This window comes from Sorex araneus, chromosome 1 (genome assembly GCF_027595985.1).
Source record: "Sorex araneus isolate mSorAra2 chromosome 1, mSorAra2.pri, whole genome shotgun sequence".
In the NCBI taxonomy this organism is placed as follows: domain Eukaryota; kingdom Metazoa; phylum Chordata; class Mammalia; order Eulipotyphla; family Soricidae; genus Sorex; species Sorex araneus.
This window is the reverse complement of record NC_073302.1, coordinates 38,081,050-38,108,297: the sequence shown is the minus strand read 5'-3', so window position 1 is coordinate 38,108,297 and position 27,248 is coordinate 38,081,050. Positions and strand designations below refer to the sequence as shown.

At 45.7% G+C, this 27,248-nt stretch overlaps 1 protein-coding gene across 7 annotated transcripts in view; it reads left to right on the top strand.

Annotated features, from left to right (window-relative positions):
* Positions 1 to 26,596, top strand: part of MELK (maternal embryonic leucine zipper kinase) — a 67,234-nt gene extending 40,638 nt beyond the window's left edge. For 6 of the 7 annotated variants that reach the window (XM_055143343.1, XM_055143325.1, XM_055143304.1 and 3 more), the window contains 7 exons: positions 3,699 to 3,830; positions 7,555 to 7,677; positions 11,263 to 11,494; positions 14,912 to 15,005; positions 15,974 to 16,142; positions 22,835 to 22,938; positions 26,419 to 26,596. In XM_055143343.1, coding sequence (XP_054999318.1) covers positions 3,699 to 3,830; positions 7,555 to 7,677; positions 11,263 to 11,494; positions 14,912 to 15,005; positions 15,974 to 16,142; positions 22,835 to 22,938; positions 26,419 to 26,596 — 1,032 coding nt within the window. The remainder of the gene's footprint in view (positions 1 to 3,698; positions 3,831 to 7,554; positions 7,678 to 11,262; positions 11,495 to 14,911; positions 15,006 to 15,973; positions 16,143 to 22,834; positions 22,939 to 26,418) is intronic. The other variant, XM_004600242.2, reaches the window with a different exon arrangement.
* The last annotated feature ends 652 nt before the right edge of the window (positions 26,597 to 27,248 follow it).

Genomic DNA, 27,248 nt, shown 5'->3' with positions numbered 1-27,248 from the left:
GAGAGGGGTTAAAATACTTGCCTTGTGTGTGGCTGGCCCCCGTTTGAGCTCTAGCATCGCATAGAGTCCCTTGAGTACCACCACGAGTGACTTCTGAGCAACTACCAAGTATGGCCCCAACCTCCATCCTCCCCCCAAAAAAATTAGAGAGAACCTTAGGATAGCTAGCTTTGAGATCAGCTGTGACTTGGAGCTTTGGGAGCTCCATCTTTCCCTTGGGGGCTGATTCGACAGGACAGCTTGGCACGGTCCTTCCTGGCATGGTGCTGTTTTGTACAAGAGAAAGAGACACTTTTCATGCCCACTCAGCCAAGGGGTCCTCATACTATATACACGAGCCCTCAAAGCCACTTTCCTACATGTTGCTTTTTTGAGCTCCCTCACCTAGAGCCTGGTGGTCTTTTTAATCACTGTCCCTCAGGTGTAGAATGATCGAAAGCCACGGGTGTGGATTCAGCAGTAGAGCACTTGCTTTGTATGTGTAAGTTCCTGATTTCCATCTCCAGCAGTGGGAGGGGGCGACTGGAGCGGGGAGAAAGGTTGAGAACTACTGATCCGCCACCTTGCTGCGACTCAAGGTGCACAGGCTAGTGTGCTGACAGGTGACAGGTGTGCAGAGGTGGAGCAGCATTGCTGTCCGTCTTCTGGGGCTGCCACATGAGGCGGGAGCTTCCAGCTGTTGCCTTCCTTCCTCTCCGCTGTTCTCCCAGCTCTGAGTGACCTGATTGGAAGAGCAGCTGGCCATCCCTTAGGGGTCCTTACTGGGGATCCCATGGAAACCAACTCAGATCAAGGCTGAATTCAGATCAAGGCAGACGCTCCCACCCCCACAGGGCAAACTCCCATGTGTTCTGGCAGCAGAAACTTCACGGACTGGACTGATTCTAAGCTGCAATCTGGGATCCTCTTCCTCCTCCATCCTCCTCCCCCTTCTTCCTCCGCCCCCTCCTTCCTCCTCCTTCCTCCTTCTCCCTTCTCCTCTCACTCCTACCTCCTCGCCCTCCTTCCTTTCCCCTCCTCCCCCTCATTCCTCCATCCCCTCCCTCTTCTTCCCCCTCCATTCTCCTCCTCCCCCTCATTCCTCCTTCCCTTCCCTCTTCTTCCCCCTCCCTTCTCCTCCCCCTCATTCCTTCTTCCCCCTCCTCCTTCCCTCTCCCTCCTTCCTTCCCCTCCCTCTCCCTCTACATTCAGGGATATTGGGTAGTGCCAGGGATCGAACCTGAGTTGGCTGCATGCAAGGCAAGCACCCTATCTGCTGTACTATCTCTCTGGCCCAATCTGTTATGTGATTTCAAAGTCTATATTATGGTTGTGTTATCTAAAATTATTAACTGAGAAAACAACTGATTTGGTCAGAGTGATGGTACAGTGGGTAGGGTATTTGCTTTGCATACAGCCAACCCAGGTTCGATCCCCAGCACCCCATATGGTTCTCTGAGCACAGCCAGGAGTGATCCTTGAGCACTGTCTGGTATGGTCCCCAAACAAAACAACACACACACACACATTAACTGATAAAATTTGGTAAGAAAAACAAGTGTTGGTAGACCTCTGGAGCATGCATTTCATGAAGAGATGCACAGTGTCAGATATTACTCAGAATTAATGCATTTTAATATGGGCCTGGGGGACCAAGGGCCCCTCCTGGTGATTTGTGGCTAGAATTTTGTGGGAGGGTCTGAGGATGCAGTGCTGCTCAGGCCCTCTGGCACTGGGGGTTGCCTGGACCACCCTCTAGTGCTCGAGGCTCCTAGGGCTGCACGTCACCGTGGTCGGAGACTGTGTGGTGCTGGGGATTGAGCCAGCAGCTGCCTCAACCAGGACATGCACCTCCACCCCCCTGCTGATCTCTCTGGCCTGAGAATCTGAGTCTTAAGAATATGTTATTTAGAAGCTGTCGATTCAGTGTTTCGTGGATCAAAAAATACTTGATGTTTTTTGTTACATCCACAGTTTATAAAACTACTAAAATAATAACTAAGGAATAAATGGGTAAAACATTCCAAGAAATGAAGAGAATGATGAGGCAGAATGAATGTCCACACTGCTTTGGCAGTCAGGAAAACTGTGTACGTAGATCAGTGGCAGCTTACAGAACGTTGTGGCCAAGGGAGAAAGCAGAAAGCCAAGTGCATGCTACCGTGGGGGAAAGGCAGTGAGCAATTGCTGAGGGTCTCGAAGCCCCGGAAGGCTCAGGAATCAGAGGCCCTCGGAACCTCTGAGGCAGGATGCTGAGCTGGGTGGGAAGGAGGACAGGCAGTTGCCAGGCTGAGGGGTGCAGTGAAACCACGAGGCCCTCTTCCTCTCCCTTGTGTTCTGAGCCGGTGGCCAGCCCTGGTGGAAGCAGGAAACGCCAGGCTGGAGGCTCTCCTGCTGCAGGCACTGCCCAGAGTTGGCGACAGGGTCTCTGATGCACGTGCTCTTTCTGTGGAGGAGCGAGCCGTACTCACATCCCCTGCTCCAGACCATTCTGGCACGGCTGGAGCCACGTGAGGGCTTATACTCTTGGAGGTGTGGGTGATTTTAAGGTTCACCTGTTAGAGGAAGTCATCTGAGGAGCTCGGGTCCCTCCCTGGACGCGGTATAACAGCACATCCCAAGGGGCACAGCAGGTGCCAGTGAGCAGTGTGGAACTCTTCACTTTCACAGAGAAACAGCCAGCTGTGTAAGGGAAGCCTTTATCGCGGAAGGCAGGGATCCAAACAAATGGCTGGGGCTGGAGGGAAGAAACAAGTAAAGCCACTCAGATGAGACAGAGCAGGAGAAGTGTCAAAAACAGCATCTTTTGGTTTGGGAAAGCTCATCATCTTTTGGTTTGGGGACCACACTTGGCAGTGCTCAGGAACACTCCCTGCATTGTCGGGGGTGGGTGGGTAGGGTGTCTATGCAGTGCTGGGGATAAAGCCCTGAGCTCTCCCATGCAAAAACCTGTGCTCTCACCCTTGGAGCTATCTTGCTGGCTCACCAGTGGTATAATCCAGACGTGCCATTACTTAGCTGTGGATACTGTTATACAGTCATGATGATGTACATGATTTCATTTAAAAATTATGATTAAAACTATAGTACGATGCAGGGAAGGAAGGTGTGTAGTAGAATTAATACATTTAAAACAATATGCGAACGAGGACTAGAGTGATAGCACAGTGGGTAGGGCGTTTGCCTTGCACATGGCCGACCCTGGTTCGATTCCTTCATCCCTCTTGGAGAACCCGGCAAGCTACCGAGAGTATCCCGCCCACACGGCTGAGATACCCGTGGCATATTCGATATGCCAAAACAGTAACAAGAAGTCTCACAATGGAGATGTTACTGGTGCCCACTCGAGCAAATCGATGAACAACTAGACGACAGTGCTACAGTGCAGTGCAATACAATATGTGATCAGGCTGAAATCTTTTTTTCTATACAAGGAAATCTATAGATAGTATCTGAAGCTGGAAAAAAAATTCAAGCATCACAAAGCCATTCATTTATAAATACAGAAGAAAGAGCTAAATGTGTCTAAAAGTTGTTCTTCCTGGGGGCAAGGGTAGAAGACGTGGGTGGTGTGGGGAATTCATATTTTTCAGTATAGCCTTGTATAGCTTAAAAATTAAAATAGCCTCAATGTCTCTTGTATTGAGGGGAAAAAATGATTCAAGAAAGAACATCATTTAAAAACAACCTGAATCCTAACGGGCTGATTTCCCTTTCAGTGGCAGTATGATCACCTCACAGCTACTTACCTTCTGCTGCTAGCCAAGAAGGCTCGTGGGAAGCCGGTTCGCTTGAGGCGTCCTTCTTTTTCCTGTGAACAGTCCAGCACCACCCCATCCACGGGCATCCGAGTAAGTGCTCGAAGCAAGCGCTTGTGTGTTTCGCTGCTGTTCCCGCCTGTTACCCTGACCGATGGGCACACCCACCACAGAGCAAGTTCTCCTTGCTGGTGACAAGGAGCCAGGGGCAAGCCAGTTGATGGTTTAATGTTTTTGCTGAGGAAAACAAGGAATTCTGCACTTGAACTCTTTAAATTTGGAGTGTTAACCCAGGAACCTAAAAAAGAGCGGGGGGAGAGACACAGAGAGAGAGAATGACAGGCAGACATGGGCAGGATAGCGGGCCTAGGGGCTGGTGTGCATGCCTTCTGTGGTGACCGGGTCTCACCTGTGCAGTGCTTCCACGCACCCGACTCTGGGAGGTTGAGTGTTGCTTTTTCCAGGATGACACTCAAGCACAGATGGCAGTGCCAGGGAATTGAACTTGCGGCCATAAGCTTTTTTTTTTTTTTTCTCTCATTGTGATGGAAAGATTTTTATTTTACTCTTCTGGATTTCCATATAATTTATAACATTTTTTTAAACACTTTTTTGCATTTTCAACTTTATTTCATTTTATTTTTATTTATTTATTTTAAAAAAATTTTTTTAATTAGTGAGTCACAGTGAGGGTACAGTTACAGATTCACACATTTTCGTGCTTGTTTTTCCCCACATGCAATGTTTGAGAGCCCATCCCTCCACCAGTGTCCATTCTCTACCACCAATGAACCCAGTATCCCTCCCACCCCCCCAATCCCATCCCCCTCCACTCCACCCTGCCTCTGTGGCAGGGCATTCCAGTTTGTTCTCTCTCTCTCTCCTTTTGGGTGTTGTGGTTTGCAACAGGGGCATTGAGTGACCATCGTGTTCAGTCTCTAGTCTATTTTCAGCACGCATTTCCCTTCCCGCGTGGGATCTCCAGTCACATTTTACTTGGTGTTCCCTTCTCTATCTGGGATGACTTTCCCCCAGCGTGTGAGGCCAGCTTCCAAGCTATGGAGCCAGCCTCCTGGTATTATATACTACTATTCTTGGGTATTAGTCTCCTACTCTGTTATTTTATGTTCCACAGATGAGTGCAATCTTTCTATGTCTGTCCCTCTCTTTCTGGCTCATTTCAATTAGCATAATATTTTCCATATTGATCCACTTATATGCAAAGTTCATGACTTCATCTTTTCTAACGGCTGCATAGTATTCCATTGTATAGATGTACCAAAGTTTCTTTTACCAGTCATCTGTTCTCGGGCACTTGGGTTTTTTCCAGATTCTGGCTATTGTAAACAGTGCCGCGATGAACATATAAGTGCAGATGTCATTTTGACTATACTTTTTTGTTTCTCCAGGATATATTCCCAGAAGTGGTATTGCTGGATTAAATGGAAGCTCAATTTCTAATTTTTTGAGAAGCATTCATGTTGTTTTCCAAAGGGGCTGGATCAGCCGGCATTCCCACCAGCAGTGTAGAAGGGTCCCTTTCTCCCCACATCCTCTCCAACAGCGGTTGCTTTTGTTCTTTTGGATGTGTGTCATTCTCTGTGGTGTGAGGTGGTATCTCATGGTTGTTTTGATCTGCATCTCCCTGATGATTAGTGATGCAGAGCATTTTTTCATGTGCCTTTAAGCCATTCGTATCTCTTCCTTGGAAAAGTTTCTGTTCATTTCTTCGGCCCATTTTCTGATGGGGTTGGATGTTTTCTTCTTGTAGAGTTCAACCAGTGCTTTATATACCCTTCATATCAACCCTTTATCAGATGGGTATTGGGTGACTATCCTTTCCCATTCTGTAGATTGCGGCCATAAGCTTTTGAGACAGCTAAACTACTGCTCTGTTCTGGGCCACCCCTGGCAGTGCTCAGGACTCACTCCTGACTCTGTGCACAGGGGTCCCTCCTGGTGGTGCTTGGGGAACCACGTGCAGGGTTCCAGTGCTTGCAAGGCAAGCACCTTAATCGATCTCTAGCCCCTGAATCCTTTTTTTTTTTTTTTTTTTTTGCTTTTTTTGGGTCACACCCGGCAATGCACAGGGGACCCAGTGGGATGCTGAGAATCGAACCTGGGTTGGCTACATGCAAGGCAAACACTCTACCCACTGTGCTATTGCTCCAGCCCCGAATCCATTTTTTTTTATCATAAACTGAGAGGTTTGTCTACCATGTTGATCACAGTACTGCGATCTGTGTTAATTGAGCTACTGTCAAGTGTAAAATGATGAGTGGCACATACCAGCATCAGCATGTTAATGGTTTTATAGAAATAACTGATTGGATCTTATGCACCTCATTGAGACTTGAAGCAAGCCACTCAGTCTCTGTAAGACTCTTACTCTGGGGTCTTTCTCATAAGAAAATAAGTAATTCTGAACTCTCAGTGGTGGCACTTTTAGCAGAACAACCCAGCCTGATCTAGGTCCTAAACGAACACTTTATCATGGCCATTGGCTTTTCCAGGTCCTGGGTTCTTGGGAAACAGCTGCATAAAATGTGGCACTTGTTTTCCAGTGGCTGAACCGAGACAGGGAATAGAGAGAGCCGTGGCTACATCCTGCTTCGGGTCAGCCAAGGGCCAGAGGTGTGCCCAAGGGACTTGAGGATGGGAGTGGCATTTACTACAGCTGATCATAGCCAGAACTCTGAAGCTTAGGGAAACTGGGAGAGGCTTGGGGTATTCAAGCCAGGACAAGTGGAATTAGCAAATGGTCAAGCGTGCAGATGTGCCCAGCAAACTCTGTTGACCATGGTCAGACTTCTTTGGTTAAAAGGAGGCGTTCAAGAAGGGGAGCGGTGTGGGGAAGGAGAGGGAGATGGAAGGGGAGGTGCTTGCAAGAACTTCGAGAGCTTGGAATGCCACGTCCAGCCAGCAGGTTTATTGCTGTGGAGGTGCCTGCCTTCCAGTTTGGTCCCTGGTGCCACCCCCAGGTACCACATGGGGTCTGTGCAGCAGTCATTTGTGGGTTATAAAAAAACAGCACAGTATAAGACTAACACCCGAGAACAGTAGAAACAAGGACCAGGAGGATTGGTCCGTGGCTGGAAGCCCGCCTCAGGCACTGTGGGAGAGGGCAGTTGGGACAGAGAAGGCACCGCTGTTGACAATGGGGTGTTTCTTTTCTTTCTTTCTTTCTTTTTTTTTTTTTTTTGACACCAGCAACCAAATCTAGGACATGCAGGGTAAGTGCTCTCTTACTGAGCTACACCTCCAGCCCTGTGTTAAATTTTTTCACTTGGGTTGGAAAGTCCAGTGAGCTAAATGTATGCTTTGCATGGAGGAAGCCTAGGTACAATCCCCAGTACCACATCGTCTCTCCAGCACCCCCAGGAGAGATCCCTGAGCTGGGAGCAGCCCCATAGTACGGCCGTGTGTGAGCCTCCCCTCCCACCAGTTATTTTGACTTCCTATTTTATGGTTGGTTTGCTTAACGCCTCATGGTGCTCAGGGCTTACTCCTGGTTTTGTGCTCAGTGATCACTCCTGGTGGGCTCAGGGAACTTTATAGGGTGCTGAGGATCGAAGCAGGGGACCACATAGGGTGCTGGGGATTGAACCCAGGTCAGTCGTGAGCAAGGCAGGCGCCTTCCCTATGGCACTGTCTGGCCAGCCCCTGGCTTGCTGCTGCTTTCTGCAAAGGAGGAGCTCCTGTGTTATACTATATCTCGTTTGTTTCTGCTTCCAGGGCCTTGCCCTGGCCCCGGAATGTACTGATTTAAAAATTGAATCACGTTCTGTTGTCTCTAAGTTCTTCTGTTTTTGAATAGTCGAAGAATCTGAGTCTGGAAGATATGAGCACTAGTGATGAGAATCGCGTGAGTGGTTTGATCGACTCTGAGTGGTGCGAAGACGGTTCGTCAGCAGGTGTGGCTACTCCTCAGACCCCACAGGTCGGTTATTTTTATTACCACTTAATGCAGTTAAGGCGGTTCTCAATTCCTAACTCGTCTCTGCACTAACATGAGATACAGGTGTGTCCTTATAAATTAAATGAATTTTTTTTTAAAGACTGATTTATTTTATTTAACTTTTCATTTTTTTTAATTAAAGCACCGTTTACAAAGTTTACAAACTTACTCATAGCTGAGTTTTAGGCATAGTATTGCAGCACTAATTGCCCCGCCAATGTCAACCTCCCTCCACCAGCGTTCCCTGGTTCCCTTCCATATCCTCCCACCTCCATCCCCCTGCAGCCGGCCCTCTTGATTGGCACCTTTTAAAGTTCAGTTGTTAAAGTTTGGGTCTCTTGATTTCAGTGTTGCACGTGGTTTGGATATCTGGCCCTATCATTGTTTAACCACCACCTTTGTAAAACGGGATGAATTTCTAAACTACGGAAACATTAGTGAGGAACTGTTGGCATATGAATGAAAGGGAAGCCAAAATTACCTCCAAGGTGAACAAAAAAAGCCAAGATCCTATTTTGGAGTATCACTTTATTGCCCCCTTTTTTAAAATTTTGCTTTTAAAAATCACTGTATCACTGTCACTGTCATCCCATTGCTCATCGATTTGCTCGAGCAGGCACCAGTAACGTCTCCATTGTGAGACTTGTTACTGATTTTGGCATATTGAATATGTCACGGGTAACTTGCCAGGCTCTGCCATGCGGGCGGGATACTCTCAGTAGCTTCCCAGGCTCTCCAAGAGGGGCGGAGGAATCGAACCTGGGTCGGCTGCATGCAAGGCAAATGCCCTAGCCTCTGTACTATTGCTCTAGCCCATTTTTAAAAATACCTATAAATAAATCCCATCATTTTCATATACACCTGCTTTGACAGGTGCTCGCAGCAAGACCAAGAAGAGTTCTTTTGTGACCCCACAAGCCCATCCTAGATTTTCCTTGTGTCCCTTTGGGGGGTGGGGGTGGGGGGTGTGTGTGTGTGGTGTTTGTGTGTGTGTGAGTGAGTGAGTGAGTGATGGGGAATGGGGGCACTTGGACCCCTCCAGGTGTTGCTTGGGGACCATATATGGTGCCATGATGGAACCAGGGTCGGCCTCGTGCAAGGCAAGTGCCCCCTCTGCTGTCCTGTCTCTCCTTACTCCTTTCTGCCAACTCAGAAGCACAGCCTGTGTCTCTCTCCGCATATCTGTTTATCATTCCTAGAATTGGTTGAGATCTTGATGGCATGCCTTCCCTCCACTTTGCTCTGAGGGATCCCCACCAAGTGCCCCCTTCTTCAACTCTGAGAGACCACCTCAGAGACAGTGCCCACTGTTGCGCAGGACCGCTGCCTAGACCGAGTCCAAAGTCTTCATTGCAATTACTCAGGTGCTCTTGGCCGGTGTGAAAAGTCACAGCCATCACAGGCAGGCGTCCTCCATCCTCCACGCTACTTGCTCAGTTGTTATTCTCTGGACAGCAGGGTACATACAGGCTGAGCACATTTAGGGACTTTAGCTTTGGTTTTGTTATCAAACTTGGGCCTCACCTATGTAAAGCATGTGATGTCCTCTCCCACACAAGCCACATCTTGGGACTCTTGACTTGGAAGCTTTTATTTCACCCTTTAATTGTGAGTGCCACTCCTGGTACTGCTTGGGCCCCATCAGGGCCATATCCAGTGCTTGGGCGTGAGGCGAGGACATCAAACCCAGGGTCATTTGCTTTGTCCCGTGAGACATACCTTTGACCTCTATTTTTAAATTTTCATTTATGCACTTAAGAGTTTTGGGCTACCAGAGCAGGCACCAGTAACGTCTCCATTGTGAGACTACCGCTCGAGCAAATTGATGAGCAATGGGATGACAGTGATACGGTGATAGGTTTTGGGCTACACCCACTGTGCTCAGGGTTTATTCCTGGTTCTGTGCTCAGGGATCACTTTGAGTAGACTCTGGGAACCATATGGGGTACTTGGGAATGAACCCAGTCCAGTGCATGCAGGGCGAGTGCCCTACCCACTGTATCATCTCTTCAGCCTCTCCTGACTTACTCAGGGATGATTCCTGGTGGTGCTCAGGGTACCAGGAATTGAACTCTAGGTGGCTGTGTGCAAGGTAAGAACCCTAACCTCTATACTATGTCTCCAGCCCCCTAAAATGTATTTCCATCCAAGTGGGGGATTTTGAAGGCCAGAGAACTCTGGCACATGTATATGAAAAAGAGTCAACAGACTCTTTTTCTTGGATCTCTAGGATTTCTGTGAGATTTGTACTAAGATTGAGAGTTTGAGTTATAAGATTGAAACTTTCTTTCAGATAGGAATTGTATTTGTGTCTGTCTTTCTCCTGAGATACAGCGCATGGTCGGGGATTGGGGGGGGGGCGGTGTCCTGCAGGGGTTGGGAAACTGGGCTCAGTCCTACGCAGGATTGTCCTGGGGTTGCTCACAATTCATTACAGGTATCCTCTCTTTCTGCTCCGGGGTCAAGGTCAAGATGGACAGTTCGGTCAGCAATTCCCTTGCAGGACAGATTTACATTGAATTCACTTTTTCTATTTAGTTGTAGCCACTCCTGGCCTCTTAGGAGACTCTGACTATACCTTGTGTGGTGGTCCCGTGTAGGTTTTCTGGCTGCCAAACCCTCACATCAGGTTCTCTGAGAGCTGGGAGACCGTCAGAGTGGGCGTTGCTTTCTGCTTTGGCTGCGTCTCTGGATTCTCCTCCGTTTGGCCTATGGGTGTTTTCCTTCCCTCTTTACAAGGCCAAGTTAAGTTCAGAAGGATTAAAAATATTTTCTAAGGGGCCTGAGATTTAGAACAAGAGTTAAGGCACTTGCATGCAGGAGAGAGACCCCCATTCGGTCCTTGACACCCCATATGGTCCCTTGAGCACCACCAGGGGTGACTCCTGAGTCCGGAGCCAGTAATAGTCCCTGAGCACCACTGGGTTTGGCCAATCCCTCTCCCCAATTTTTTTCTGTTCGATTCTGTTAAGATATTTGAGTGCCCCACCCCTAATTGTTGACTAAAGTTATTTTTTTGGTACACATTAGAGACAAATCAAGGCAATCCAGCTATGGGAAATAGTTCTTAGATGGGTGTTTGTCATTTTCTATTTTTCTGGTGGTAATTTTCAACATTGACTAAGACTTGGTGTGTTTGATTAAATGCTTGGCCTAAAAAAATGTTGAAAATGAAACATCAGGGGCTGGAACAGTAGCACAGCGGGTAGGGTGTTTGCCTTGCACATGGCTGACCTGGGTTCGATTCCCAGCATCCCATATGGTCCCCTGAGCACCGCCAGGGGTGATTCCTGAGTGCAGAACCAGGAGTAACCCCTGTGCATAGCCAGGTGTGACCCCCCCCAAATAAAATGAACCATCAGTAAAACAGACTAAAATGATCTATATATACTAAAGAAAAAGTGTACATTTTCATATTTTCAGCATTTCCAATAATATTCTTCTTGATACTGTTTTATTTTAATAAAAACGGTGCAAGGTTATTTTTAAATAATTAAGGTGAATTGCAAAGAAATTGACTTTTTTTTGCTTCCTCAGTATGCTTTATCCAGTAACTTTTTTTTCCAGTTTGCCAAGCATTGGACAGAATCAAATGGTGTGGAATCTAAATCATTAACTCCAGTATTATGCAGAGCATCTGCCAATAAAGTAAAGAACAAAGAGAATGTTTACACTCCTAAGTCTGCTGTAAAGGATGATGAGTGCTTTATATTTCCTGAGCCAAAGACTCCAGTTAATAAGAGCCAACACAGAAGAGAAATACTCACTACACCAAATCGATACACTACACCCTCAAAAGGTATTTGCAATGTGGATTAAGCAGAGGTAGAATACCTTCAAATTCCGCTCATCTTTTCATGCTGTAGAGACATATTTCAGATTAGAAATTACTCACGTTGCTCTCAGGAATTCGTGAAAGCCAGGCTGCATTTTTTTAAAAAAAAATTATGTTATTTGCATTAGTTAAATGAAAAAATTCAATTTCTAATTTTTCTTAATACTTTTCACATTTCACATTTATGAAGTTAAATTATATCTTCAGAGAATATCAAAACTTAACCCATTTGTCCTTTTTCCTCTTTTGTTTTTTGTGGGGAACTTCTGCAGTAGTGCTGGGGTTCCCTGGAGTGCCAGGGGAGTATGCGATGCTGGAGAAGCAGCCTGGGATGCTGCCCTTGGCCAGTGCCATCTGGCCTCAGAGCTACCCACCCCCCACCCCCATCCCTGCTCTTTCTCTTTTTTTTTCTGTTTTTTTTTTTAAATAAATTTATTTTTAATTAATGAATCACCATGAGGGTACAGTTATGGACTTATACACTTTTGTGCTTATGCTTCCCTCATACAAAGTTCGGGAACCCATCCCTTCACCAGTGCCCATACTCCACCACCAGTAAACCCAGCATCCCTCCCATCCTCCCCAATCCCATCTCCCCCCACCCTACCCTGCCACTGTGGCAGGGCATTCCCTTCTGTTCTCTCCCTCTAATTAGCTATTGTGGTTTGCAATAAAGGTGTTGAGTGGCCACTGTGCTCAGTCTCTAGCCCTCATTCAGCCCGCAACTCCCTTCTCCCGCATGGCCTTCGACTACATTAGAGTTGGTGACCCCTTCTCTGAATTGCTCTTTCCCCAGAATGTGAGGCCAGCCTCCAAGCCATGGAGTCGACCTCCTGGTACTTGTTTCTACAATTCTTAGGTGTTAGTCTCCCACTCTGTTATTCTATATACCATAGATGAGTGCAATCTTTCTATGTCTGTCTCTCTCATTCTGACTCATTTCACTCAGCATGAAACTTTTCATGCCGATCCACTTAAATAAAAAATTCATGACCTCCTTTTTTCTAACAGCTGCATAGTATTCCATTGTATAGATGTACCAAAGTTTCCTCAACCAGTCATCCGTTCTAGGACATTCGGGTTTTTTTCAGATTCTGACTATTGTAAATAGTGCTGCGATGAGCATACGTGTGCAGATGTCGTTTCGATTATACTTTTTTGCCTCTCTGGGATATATTCCCAGCAGTGGTATTGCTGGGTCAAATGGGAGCTCAATATCTAATTTTTTGAGAATCGTCCATATTGTTTTCCAGAAGGGCTGAACCAGTCGCCTGCTCTTTCTCTTAAGACAGCAATAGCATCCGCTGGCCTTTGGGGGTTAGACAGGGAAATCACTGGGCCTGGGAGTCCAATGGTGGTGCATGGACGAGGCCTCCAGCTCAGGCTCCCAGCACCTCCGGGTGCGGCTCTTGTGGCCCCAACACTGCCATGACTGATTCTCACAACCAGCTGAAGTGAAAAAAATTGGAAATGGTGGGCCTTACTGCTGCACAATTCAGGGACTTTTTTTTTTTAAGTCTATGATGTCTGTAGGCCCTTCTATTATTGATATCTTGTCCCTATAAGAAAAATTATATTGCCAAAACGGCCAAAATCTGTTATTGGCCATTTTTCTTGAAACATTAGAGCCGCCTACAGTAGCAAGTGGTTGAAGGCCCGATTGATAGCTTCCATTAGCACTTTGCATTTTACTTTTGCTCTGTGTCATTTTTGACATAGGCATTAATTTCATTTTTCTGAATCCTTGGCTATGCAGACAGTGATAATTTGTCAAAGTGTAACCGTGGAGTAGATAGACTCAGTACACAAAGATGAAAACTGTTTTCACAGATATTTTGATTGATCTTACTTTCTTGTTCTTGTGGAATCGGGGAGACTAAAGCTGAACAGTTACACACAAAATAAGCCCTTGATTTCTCTGTTACAACTTGATATTATATTTATTATAAAGCCAATACTGGGGCCAGAGCAATAGTACAGCGGGTAGGCTGCTTGCTTTGCATGTGGCTCAACTGGGTTCGATCCTTGGCATCCCACATGGTCCTCTGAGCCCCTCCAGGAGTAAGTTCTGATGCAGAGTTAGGAGTAACCCTTGAGCATCTCTGGGTGTGGTCCCAATAATGAAAGTCAAAAACAACCCCCCCAAAAAACAGTATTATTATCTCTAAGGGGAATAATACTCGTGATTTTTTTTTAATCACGAGCCAAAAGTTAACTAATTAGTGCTACCAGATTTGAGAATTCAAGTTTTCACAAACTCTGTGCATAATGGTACCTTTCAGAGAGTAAGCTTAAAATTCTGGATTAAAACTTAACAGAGTGGGAGACTAACATCCAAGAACTGTAGAAATAAGTACCAGGAGGTTGACTCCATGGCTTCGAGGCTGGCCTCACGTTCCGGGGAAAGGTCAACTCAGAGAAGCGATCACCAACTACATTGTAGTCGAAGGCCATGTGGGGGAAGGGAGTTGCGGCTGAATGAGGGCTAGAGACTGAGCACAGCGGCCACTCAACACCTTTATTGCAAACCACAACAGCTAATTAGAGAGAGAAAACAGAAGGGAATGCCTTGCCACAGTGGCAGGGTGGGGTGGGGGGGAGATGGGATTGGGGAGGGTGGCAGGGACACTGGGTTTACGGGTGGTGGAGAATGGGCACTGGTGAAGGGATGGGTTCCCAAACTTTGTATGAGGGAAGTATAAGCACAAAAGTGTATAAATCTGTAACTGTACCCTCACGGTGATTCTCTAATTAAAAATAAATAAATTAAAATAAAAAAAAATAAATAAAATAAAATTTGTTTCAAGAAGTAAAGAACTAAAGAAAGGAAAAAAAAAACTTGTCAGAAGGGAGAATCAATATATTGGATCTGTTTAAATTTGTCGAGATGTTTATAATAAAATTATAAGCATTCCCTCAGCTTTGCAACAAAGAGAAAAGGACCACACATCACTTTGCATCCATGAATCATGCATTTGTGAAACAGTTCTTACGGAATTAGAGCTGCGGGCCAAAGAGATATTATAGGGGTTAAAGCACTCACCTGCAGGTGACTGAGATTTCCAGTCAAAGAGTACAAGGGTTAAGGCATTCATCTTGCACAAGGCCTAGATCCCCAGCACCCCATATGGTCTCCCGATCCCTGGCCAGAAATGATCCCTAAGCCCTGGCCAGAAATGATTTCTGAGCCAGGAGTGAGTCCTGAGCAGCACTGGGTATGGCTCAATAGCCAAAAAAGAATAAAGAGTCTTAGCCACAAGGGCTAAGTGATTACTGTAATTCTGTGGCAATGGATGGGGTGAATGTAGGCGTTGTTGATAGGAAGTTTGAAGCCAGGGCATGTCAGCTTTCTGTGGTGTGTGATTGTCATTTTCCTAATAGCTAGAAACCAGTGCCTGAAAGAACCCCCAGCTAAAACGCCACTCGATTCAGGAGCGGAGAAGTTAATAACTGGAGTCATTAGCCCGGAGAGGCGGTAAGTGTTCACGTCTCGGACTCCTGGATCATCAGTATATCGAATCGGATTTCCTTTTCCCCCAGTTAAGGAAAACCATCCCATAGACTGTTTCAGACCCTAAAGGCATGAATATCTGTCTGTCCGAGGAGGATCTGTTACTGCCACTTTCCTCCTGGGGTGAAACAGGGAAATACACCTTTAGGCTGGCGGGCTGGCCATTGGGCCCAGCCCAGCTCTGCCTGTGCCCTCTGCGAGCCCCCGCCCTCCCTCCTCTCTGCCAGCAGTGCGGAGATGGTTGCTGAGAGATAAGAGCCCCTCACATGTTCAAGACACAAAATCGTATTTCACAGCTCTTGCATGAAATACTAAACCTCCATTGTCTTGCATAGCTGTGTTTTGGGTTTTTTTGGTTTTTTTTTTAAGCAGAATCCATTTTGAGGACAGTTGGGGGAATTATAATATAAACAGGGTATTCACTGATGCTGTGGCATTACTCTTAGTGGCAATACCTATATGGTATTGTGAGAATATAGGAATGTGTTCGTACTCATTGGGTATGTATACTGAACTGTGGCAGGGGAGTGTATCTTACGCGGCTCACTTTCATAATGCCCCACAAAGGCATGCAGGCATTTACTGGATTAGGTCTGTGTGCACAGAGAAAGCAGATGTGGCAAAGGTTTACCCACGGTTACAGCCGATGGGATGTTCTTCAGTGTTCTTTGTAGCCTTTCAGCCTTTCTGTCATCTAACATAAAAATAAGCTCGGGAGGAAAAGGTGTTGCCGGTGGCAGTGGGCAGGGGTAAGGGCTGCGCTCCTTGGGGAGACAGCTTGCTGCCCCCTCAGAAGGGAGCCAGTTTGACCCTGCTTGGGGGGTGCTCTGTCGAGTCCTATCATCCCCCTGCCTACTCACCCCCACCTGTGAGGGGCCCAGCAGGGCAGGGACTTACTGTCTAATCGTGGCGTTCATCGTGCTCTGCTCCAGGTGCCGTTCAGTGGAACTGGATCTCAACCAGATACACATAGAGGACACTCCAAAAAGAAAAGGAGCCAAAGTGTTCGGGAGCCTGGAGAGAGGATTGGATAAGGTCATCACCGTGCTTACCAGGAGCAAAAAGAAGGGCACCACCAAAGATGGACTGAGACGCCGCAAGGTGAGCTGCGGCCACTTCCGGTGCAAGGACTGTGGAAGCCAGCTGCACTGGGATGCTCTTGGTTGGGTTTTCTTTTTTTAAAGAAAAGTACCAATGGGCCAGAGAGATAATAGAGGAGTAGGGCACTTGCCTTGCTTGCGACCAAACCAGATTAGATCCCTAGCATCAGCCCCGCATCCAGTCCCCCAGTCCTGCCTGGGGTGATCCCTGAGTGTAGAACCAGGTAGTCAGGCGTGGCCCAGAAAACAAAAGAAAAGAAAAAGTACCGAATAAAGAAATGGTATTTTTCATTTATTCGTTTAGTTTGCACTAACATCCCCATATTTTTTATTGAGTAGTGAGTTTTGAGGAGACGGAAGTAAAGTAGGTACAGTCACTTCCTTCAGGAGTAGATAGAACTGGAGTTGGAATATTCAGGGTCTGTAGAGGATGAAGCCCAAGTCTGTGGAGAGGGGACAGACCTGGGCCATCTAGGAGCTGCTAACTGAGCGCTGCCTTAAGGACGAGATTTGAGCTTAGCTGTCTCATCTCTGGCTCAAAGAAGAAATCCATGGAGACTTCTGTAAGCTCTCAGTAAATATTTGTGCACAAAGTCCATCTAAACTCCCGAGTGTGATGTGTGAGTAAGTCGTGGGTTGGGAGGGAGGCAGGAGGTCCTTAAGGGCCCCCTAGGAGGTTAGGATTTTATTTGCTAGGCTTAATATGCTTTAAAAAGTCAACTATGTCATTGCCTCTCGGCATTTTGATTGAGATCAAGTATGAACGATGAGTCTGTCAGTGTGGAGCATGTGTTTGCAGCGGAACAGAAGTTAATAGTCAATTTTATTCACACCCGGTGATGCTCAGGGGTTACTCCTGGCTCTGCACTCAGGAATTACTCCTGGTGGTGCTTGGGGGGGATCGTATAGGATGCTGGGGATCCAACCCAGGTCAGCCACAAGCAAGGCAAACACCCTCCCCGCTCTGGCCCAATAGTCAATTTAAAATGCTTTCTTCCCGCTCTCAAGGATTCTCGTAGACATTCCGACGTGGTGTTTCAGTTGGAAGAAGGGCAGGGGTGAGAGTGAGAGGCGAGTAGGACCTGCCCTGCCCTTGGTGCTCACAGAGCAGCAAAGTGTCAGGCTGTGTGCTGACATGCTCCAAGAGGCGGGGCCCCGAGGAGGCAGGGGGAGCGGAGAGTCTCATCCCCGGGTTCCAGCTGGTCTGTGTTTAAGTTGGGCACAGAGACTTGTTTTGAGTCAGTGTGGGCAAGTTTGGGAAAGAAAGTGCTGAGTTGTCGCATGGAGGGTGCTTCCAGGGGATGTTTCTGAGTGCCTGCTGGTGCCCCGTTTAAGTACCCATTAGTACTTGCTGCCTTGTTCATCTCTGGACTGCGCCGAGAAGTTCTGGGTTGCACGCGCCTACTTGCTGGACACCTACTGTCAGTATTCTGATATTTCTCTAGCTGGTGACAGTTACGAAGTATTCCAACACTGCACTGATATTTAAAAAAACTGTAGTGCTATTTCCTTGAATTACATTCCTTTATAAATAAAATTAAGGAGACCTTTCCACATCTATCTATTACTGAGAAACTCATCAACTACAAAATACTGAGGGAAAATGATTGAAAGATGTTTACCATTGAGTTGTTTAGAACCTGAGTGCATTTTGCTGTGGTATTGGTAGCCTTTCTCTGTACCCTCTCAGTACTTTTAGAATGTAGGAGAAAAGCCAACAGGGTAAGAATGAGAAGACATGGATTCTAGCCTTGATTTTATATTGGGTAGCCTGATAAGCCTTCTTTTTTCTTATTTTTTTTTTGCTTTTTTTTGGGGTGGGGGGTCGCACCTGGAGATGCACAGGGATTACTCCTGGCTGTGCACTCAGGAACCACCCCTGGCAGTGCCCAGGGGACCATATGGGATGCTGGGATTCAAACTCGGGTCGGCAGCGTGCAAGGCAAATGCCCTACCCGCTGTGCTATCACTCCAGCCCCAAGCCTTCTTTTTTCTTTTCCTTTCTCCATCCCTACCTCCCCCTCAACTTTGGATTTGGGGCCATACCCTCTGTGCTCAGAGATCACTCCTAATAGTGCTTGAGGAGCAAAATGGGGTACCAGGGAGTAAACCTGGATTGGCTGCTTGCAAGGCGAGCATCCTGCCCACTGTACTATCACTCCAACCCCCTAGTATCCTCCCTTTATTTGTAAAAACTCAGGATAATGGCCTGTAAAACTAAGATGTACACATGACTACCTTTAGGAGATGCTACTTTGCCTATGAGATGCTTTATTAATTTAAGGTGTCCTAAAATCAGGTATCATTATAGTTATCAGTGTTGAGCTTTGTAACCCCAGAGCTACTGTTATAATTACTGCAAACCTGAGATATGAAAATTGGTCTCACTTGGAATTTTTAAGTTTTTGCAGAACTGAAAGACTTGCTTTAGGAAATTAGCCTTTTCCCCCCTACTTTTTAATATAAAAATATCCTAGAAACTTAACAGAAAGTGTCACACATTATTGGTGATGGTATTTTCATTTTGTTTCCTTTTCAAGAATGTCCCCCTTCGCCTATCTTGTCCTTGGAGTGACTGGGTTACACGCATGCTCAGCTGCTGGCGAGGGTTTAGCATGCAGTGCCAGGAACCCGATTCTAGGCCCCGCGTATGCAGTGAACATGCTCCAACCCTTTCAGTCAGACCTCAGACCCCACTTTAGCTGTTGTCTTTGCAGTGTTGGGGATCAAACTCAGGGCGTCATACATGCAGGGCAAGCATCACTACTGAGCCACATCCCCAGTACCCCTCTGCCACCTTGGTTTTTATTTTTCCTTCCCTTCCTTCCTTCCATTCTTCCTTTTTCTTTTTTTTTTTTTTTGTTTCGGGGTCACACCTGGCAATGCACAGGGGTTACTCCTGGCTCATACACTCAGGAATTACTCCTGACGGTGCTCAGGGGACCATATGGGATGCCGGCAATCAAACCTGGGTCAACTGGCCACATGCAAGGCAAACGTCCTACCTGCTGTGCTATCGCTCCAGCTCCTTTTTGTTATTTTTTGGTTTTGGTCCAAACCTGGCTCTGTGGTCAGGAATCACTCCTGGCAGGGCCCCAAGGACCATATGGGGTTCTGGGGATCAATCCCAGGTTGGCCACATACAAGACCTTATCTAGTGTACTATCTCTCCAACCTCACCCCATCCTTGGTTTTTATTTATTTATTTATTTATTTATTTATTTTAATGTTTGAAACTAAGCATTATGATTTACAAAGTTTTTCATAGTACAGCCATTTTAGGCATTCAGTGCTCCAACACCAATCCCACCACTAGTGTGACCTCCCCTTCTCCAGTGTCCCTTTGTTACCCAGTTACCCCACCCCTACTCCCAGCCTTTCCCCTTAGCAGGCACAAAATAATTATTTTATATTGCTTGCTACAACATATATGGTGTTACTAAAGTCTGAGAATTTACCCAGCTTTTTGGTGCTAGCTGAGTCTTCCGTGTTACTGTTTTTATTCATTGAGCTTAGTGGGCTTCTACACAGCTTTCCATCTAATTTACTGGGCTGTCAGTGCTACAAAATTTGGAGATGTCGCCTATGTGGTCACATGCTCCAGGAGCTGTGGAACCAGGATGATTCAGCAGTATGGTGCTGCAGCTGGGCCATTTATATGCCAGTGGACTTTGGGTTTGGGTGGAGCACTGGGCCTTTCAACAGGGCATGGACTTGGCTGAGTAGGCACCAGAGATCCGAGCCTGGAGACCGGATGGCTGGTTTTTAAAGGTAGCAAATCCCATGGAGTTGAATTATCTTTATATAGAGAGGAACGTATGTTTACAAAAGAAATCACATCGGTGATTTGGTAATGTTCAGTGTATTAGTCATGTGACAAAGCTATTTGGTGGAAGATATTGGAGTCACGAGGATCCCATTATAGCCATGTTGCCTGATCCATTTATCACTTGAGTTTGGCATCCGGGAACTCCCATCATTTAACATTCCTTCATAGCAGTGCTTCAATTGCACTATTATTTATCTGGCATTTTTTATGTTGACTTTTCTGTTTATTGAGGGGCCACACCTGCTGGTTCTCAGGGCTTACTCCTGGCTCTGCACTCAGGAATCATTCATGACAGTGCTTGGGGATGTTGGGGATCAGACACAGGTCAGCTATGTGCAAGGCAAACACCTTTCACTCTGGCCCTTATGTTGACTCTTGAAAATGTTTTTGTCAAGGCATAATTGGCATGCTTCAAACTGTACATATTTAGTACAGAGTTAATTGGTATTTGTATTGTATTGTATGGAGACCTGGAAAATTGTTGCCATAATCAAGTGATTTTTTTTTAACTTAAGGAAACTATATGATTAGTTTTTGTTATGCTTTTTCTAAATCAGATTGAAACAGATATAAATACTAAAATAAAAATATCCATATGCCTTCCAGAGTTATCTTACATATCTCCAGCTGTAGTTCCAGTCACACACTTCTGAAGCCCTGCCTTAAATTTATTTCTCTCCTTTGGTCTGACTTCTTAATCTCAAAAATAAGGTAGTTGGGTCTTTTCCAACTCTCTGTTATTTAGAAAAATATCTCAAATCTGAAAGAAATGATACTTTTGCTGGACCGTGAAGGCACTGCTAGGAGGGAAGGGATTTTTGTCTATTTTCAGAGGTTTCCTATAAACAGTGCCAGATACAGCAAGCTTCAGTAATAGCTGTTGATTGGATAAAGAGATGGATAAAAATTAGGAATTAAATTATCCTTGAGAACTATGTCAATGAGAGAAAGATATTTTGACCTTAATTTGTAAGGGAGCACTTACTATCATGTGCCCTCCTAACTGTCATAAAACCACCCCCTGAACTCGATAGCATTCTTTTAACTAATCAAAAGATGAAGAGACCCCTGACCGATGTCTCAAGGCCTTGGTTTTACCATTTTAGTTCCTACTTCGGTAATGCTAATGTCTTTGTCACGCTCTAGGAAGAAGCAGGTACAGCGCAAATGGATGGCATTTAGTATTCAGTAAAATATTGCTGGGAAAAGGGAATGAAAGTGTGAGAAGCAGAAGGAAAGGCCGGGATGTCACTGAGTGGTGCAGAGCACTCTCCCCGTGGGAGGCCCTGCGTTCCACGCCTAGCCCACGGCCAGAGAGAGCAAGTCCCACAGCGAGGACACGGCGGACGTGGTTACAGACCAACACTGCCTCCAAGCTTCCCCAGTGGCACAGTGATTCTGATTGCCAAGAGCTGGTTTCACGTTCTTTCATTCCTTTCCCTGAAATGGTGCTCTGTTTTTGTTTTTTTTTTTCAGTGTTGGAATGCTGCTATTTATTCAGCCATTGATTAAGCTGATTAAAGTGGCCATGAACTCCACATTACTTTTTTTAAAAAAAATTTTAATTGGCTATTTGTGAGATAGACCATTACAAAGCTGTTCCTAATTGAGTTTCAGTTGCACAATGATCCAATACCCATCCCTCCACCAGTGCACATTTCCCACCACCAATGTTCCCTGTTTCCCTCCCACTGTCCCCCAACATACCACCCCCACCCCCAGCCTCCTTCTGTCGGAGACATTTTGCTTCTTACTCTCTCCTTTTCCTTTTGTACATTATGGGTTTTAATAAGGTACTAAGAGGTGATTGTGTTTGTTCAGGGCATTCAGTATATTTATTGGGACAGTACGACTGGAATAGCCTTGCAATTGGGTGAAAGCTTTGGGGTGTGGATGTGACTGCCAAGGCTTCTGGAAGTACAGGGAGATTGGGGGGAGGTAGCCCATCCTGACCCCCAAGAAAGCCTGGAGATTTCAGTCACAAAACTCACATACCAAAATTTTCAACAGATTATCTCTTGGTGAGCTCTGTCCTGAGTTAGTGTAGTCAGGCCGGGGCTATGGCGGCAGTTTTGGATTGTGGAAGGAAGCAACTGCCGGGGACTCTGCCTGGGTGGGCACAGACCAACCCGCCCCCCTCCAATTTACCCCGGTTTGTTCAGCCATGCGTGGGTTTAAGTTTGACTGCAGCTTTTGATCTCTTTCTAGATTTATTTAGGGGTCTCTGGAACAAGGTCAGTAATAGAGCTTACATGTTGGCACTGGAGTTGGTTCGTGGGGGTGACTGTCAGTGCTTCCATGAGTATTGGGAAGTGAGGGCAGGTAGCCCATCCCAACTCTGAGAAAGCCTGGAGATTTCAGTCACAAAACCCATTTACCAGAATTTTCAACAGATTATATCTTAGTGAGGCACATCCTGAGTTAGTGAATTCAGGCCAGGGGTATGATGGCAATTTTGGATTGTGCAAGCAAGTGGCTGCTGGGGGCTCTGCTTGGGCGGGCCACCAGGCCAACCCACCTCCCTCCAGTTTACCACAGTGTGTTCAGCCATGTACAGGTTTGAGATTAATTGTGGCTTTTTATCTCTTTCTCTGAAATAAGGCCAGTAAATGAGTTTGTATAGCTGAGCTGGAGGTGGTTTGTGGGCCTGGCTCCCACATACCTAACTTTTGGCCGTTTAATTTTTTGGTAAAGTTGGTCCCAAGTTGTTGGTGTCCGGCCAAAGGCACAGGGCAATTTTGAGATGTCAGGAAGCCTGAAGGCACCAGAAATGGTGCTCTGTTGAGGCATTTGGGCATTCCCCAGCAGGTGGGACAGTCTTTGTTTTGATGTGAATATTTATATCTCTCTCCTCTTTCCTTAAGCTCCATTACAACGTGACTACCACCAAATTAGTGAATCCAGACCAACTCTTGAATGAAATAATGTCTGTTCTTCCAAAGAAGCATGTTGACTTTGTACAAAAAGGGTAAGAAGCACTTACACACTGTCTCCTTTATTACTTGATACCTTTTGAATGTTGAAAAAGATGTGGATTGAGTTCCTTCTCTTTCTTACATATTTTTAAAACTTATTATGGTTGGGGGCTGGAGTGATAGCACAGCGGGTACGGCATTTTACCTTGCACGTGGCCGACCCGGGTTCGAATCCCAGCATCCCATATGGTCCCCCGAGCACCGCCAGGAGTAATTCCTGAGTTCATGAGCCAGGAGTGACCCCTGTGCATTGCCGGGTGTGACCCAAAAAGCAAAAAAAAAAAAAATTTATTATGGTTAAGGTAATATTTTGTCAACAGTGGTGTGGATGTACACCCTGTCCTCTTTGGAAAAAATTTATTTCTTCCACCAAAGCATCTGTGGTCGTGTAATGGCATGACCATCATTTACTTGTTTTTTTTTTTTTTAGAAGTTTGGTTAAGTATCCACATCGTCACAGCTTTCAGGGTTAGACTTTGCAAAATATGAGAATATGGACCTCACCCAATTTTTGAAAAAAATCCTCTATTTTGACATTCTTTGTGACCTTATGTGTTCATTGCTATCTAAAATTATGAGGCACCTCCAACAGATCAAGGTTTATATAGAACCATTCTCTTTATGTCTTGCTGCCTATAAGATTAGGTTTTCAGCACCTTAGGGGTTCCTTCACCTGCACACTTCTCTGCTGGGTGAACCGCCATCTCTACAGACGTGATTCTGTTCTCCTGGCCTCAGAGGCCAAACCTGCTTGGGTTATCTGGCATGTTCATAATTCTAAGCAATTCGCTTAGCTATGTCTTTTTAAAACTATTACTAAAGTATCTATGAACAGCCGCTGCTAATACACTTAACACAAGTATGTAAATATTTGCTCAGGTATCACTCCTGGCCTGGTTTGGGGGACCGTATGTAGTACCAGGAATCAAACCCTGGTCAGTTGCATGCAAGGCAAACACCCTAATCCCGGTATTATTATCTCTCTGGCCTCAACCTTTTTTTTTTTTTTTTTTTGGTTTCAGGCAAGAGGGGTGGGGAATTTGGAACATACCAGGCAGTGCTCAAGGATCTTTCCTGATGGGGCACAGGGGCCATATGCTGTGCCAGGGATTGTACCTGGATAAGCCACATGCAGGGCAAGAAGCCCACCTGCTGTACTGTCTCTCAGCCCAGGCGATTTACTCTTAAACTTCATATTGACCAGAGGTCTCTACCCAGATTGATTCTCTTTTTCTGTTTACTGTCCCTGTTTTTGTTTGCTGGTTTGGTTGGTTGGTTTTTGTTTGGGAGCCACACCCAGCTGTGCTCAGAGAATGTTTCTGGCTCAGCACAGAAAGACCAGGGTGGAACAGAGTTCCCCCTGCACAAGGCAAGCTCCTTACCTCCTGGACCACGATTTTCCTAGCCCCCCTAAGTCAATTCCTTTTTCCTCTTGGGAGAAGAGGAGAACCACACCTAGTGGTGTTTGGGGGAGCATACAGTGCGGGGGATTGAGCCTGGGCCTTCCGAATGCAAAGTTGGGCCCTCCGTCTGTTGAGCCTCTCTCTATCCCTGGTCTGTTTTCACTTTCTTGGGAACAAAGCAGAACAGCACTAATTTTTAAGAACAAAAACTGAAAAATTGTTCACAGCAGTGTGATGTGGCCAGACTCAGCCAGATTCTGGTTATCTGGTTATCCTTCTTTAATTAGGGAGAATTCTTTTTTTTTTTTTTTTTTTTTTGGTTTTTGGGTCATACCCGGCGATGCACAGGGGTTACTCCTGGCTCTTCACTCAGGAATTACTCCTGGCAGTGCTCAGGGGACCATATGGGATGCTGGGATTAGAACCCGGGTCAGCCGCGTGCAAGGCAAACACCCTACCTGCTGTGCTATATCACTCCAGCCCCGAGAATTCATATTTTTATCCATATGGCTAGTTTGTTGCTTCATCTTCACACCAGAGCCCTTAACTCAGAATACGTCTGCCATTTCTGGTGTTGACTGCTTGTTTTTCTTTTCTTTTCTTTTCTTTAATTTATAAAGTTTTTTTAATTAATTAATTTTTAAAAATGGAATCACAGTAAGATATAGTTACAGGGGGCTGGAGTGATAGCACAGCGGGTAGGACATTTGCCTTGCACATGGCCAACCTGGGTTCGATTCCCAGCATCCCATATGGTTCTCCCCAGCACCGCCAGGAGTAGTTCCTGAGTGCATGAGCCAGGAGTAACTCCTGCGCATCTCTGGGTGTGACCCCAAAATCAAAAAAAAGAAAAAAAAGATACAGTTACAAAGTTGTTCATGATTGGGGTTATGAACCCCATATAATGTTCCAACACTGGTGTTGGAACCAGTGTACATTTCCCACGACTAATGTCCCCAGTTTCCCTCCCTCCCCCACCCCCGCCTCTATAGCAGGCATTTTTCTTCTCTCCCTCCCTCTCTCCTCTTTTGCCACCGAATATGGTTTCCTGAACACCAACCGAGGTGATCCCTGAATACAGATCTAGGAGTGAGCCCTGAGCACCACAACCCAAAAACCAAAAAAGGATGAGTAAGACAAGTAAGATTAAAATGCAAAATTCACTAATCTGATTTGCATAGAATCAGTTTAAGTAACTTTTAAGAACATATCTGTTTTGGAGCCAGAGAGACAGTACAGCGGGGAAGTCACATACCTTGCACGCGGCTGACCCGGGTTTGATCCCCGGCGTCCAATATGGTCCCCTGAACTTGTTAGGAGTGATCCCTGAGCTCAAAGCCAGGAACAAGTCCTGAGCACTGCTGGGTGTGGCCCCAAAGCCAAACAAATAAAATATCTGTTTCTTAAGAGACATTAAGCCTGGTTTAGAGTGGGCCTTTCTTCCTGTTACCACTTCTAATTACAAATATGTTTCAGCCAGGAGAATGCGCCTCTCCCTCTGCTTGTCTTGCGTCTGTAATTCTGCTGCAGTGTGTTGTAATGATCACAGCCACTTAACCACTTAGAATTGCCTGGGAAACATGTCCTTCTGTTAGACCAGGGCTTCCTCTTTATCTGTACGAAAGACAAGTTTCTGATGAGGTGCATGCAAAACATATTCTTAATCTTCCCAGTGCTTCTCTTTGTTGTGAGCGCTGTGGAAATGGCTTAATGTTCCCGGATTATACTGTTGAAAGAGTTGCATAGAGAATGCCAGAAGATTTCTTGCGCATGAATGGCATGCGTAACTGTGAAAGAAGGGCTTTTCCTTGGAGCAAGGGAAAATTCTGGTAAAGCCTTTTCATGCTTATTTTTCTTCAGATCCTAGTTCAGCTTCCAAGGAAACACCAGTCATACTCCATCACTAAAGCATAGCCAGGTCATTTGGAAACTATAAGCAGTACGATATTACTTAATGTGAAATAATGGTTCATTTTCTCCACCCGCCTCGAGCAGGCTTAGCAGTCTCTCCTGTAATACAGAATATTCATGGTTCTCTCGCTAACTGGCTTCTTATCTTGTTTTTCACAGCTATACACTGAAGTGTCAAACACAGTCAGATTTTGGCAAAGTGACAATGCAGTTTGAACTAGAAGTGTGCCAGCTTCAAAAACTCGATGTGGTGGGTATCAGGAGGCAGAGGCTTAAGGGTGATGCCTGGGTTTACAAGAGATTAGTGGAAGACATCCTATCTAGCTGCAAGGTATAATTGATGGGTGATTTCCATTCTGCCAGAGCACGGCTGCAATACAATCTACACAAGACGATGGGAATAGGTTTGATTTTAAAAGTCCATTGGAACCACCAACTCTTCTTTAAGAACTGTCTGGAACACTGATATCTTTTTGTTTTTTTAAACAAAAGATAGTGTTTTGTGGGTGACTCTAAGGCAAGCCTGCCTGTCGTTATCTCTCACTGTCTTTTTTAATCACGTGGCTTTTCTATATTAATAACTGTTGACTTTCCTAGATTCACTCCCATATGTGAATGTAAGCTCTTAACTATGTCTCCTTTTAATGTGTCATTTCTTTCTGAAATAAAATCATTTGTGGATATAGCAGGCTTCTCGTCTTTGTATTTGATTTTGATCCAAATAAAACCTCAAATGGCTCCCTGACTATTAAGTAGAGACTATTTGGAGTATGTTTTATCTGTTATCAAATATGCCTTGGGCAGAAAAACAGATAAGAATTCATTTGCATAATTTTTTCCTGTCTCTGATTTAAGTAGGATTTATTGAGATCGTTAACTAAGTCACAGCTGTGGTTACCAGAGTTAAACAGCACATTTAATATGTTGAATAAAAGAATATTGACTTCCGTAAGTGTGTTCGGTCAACAATGATAAGTATCTGAACTCTG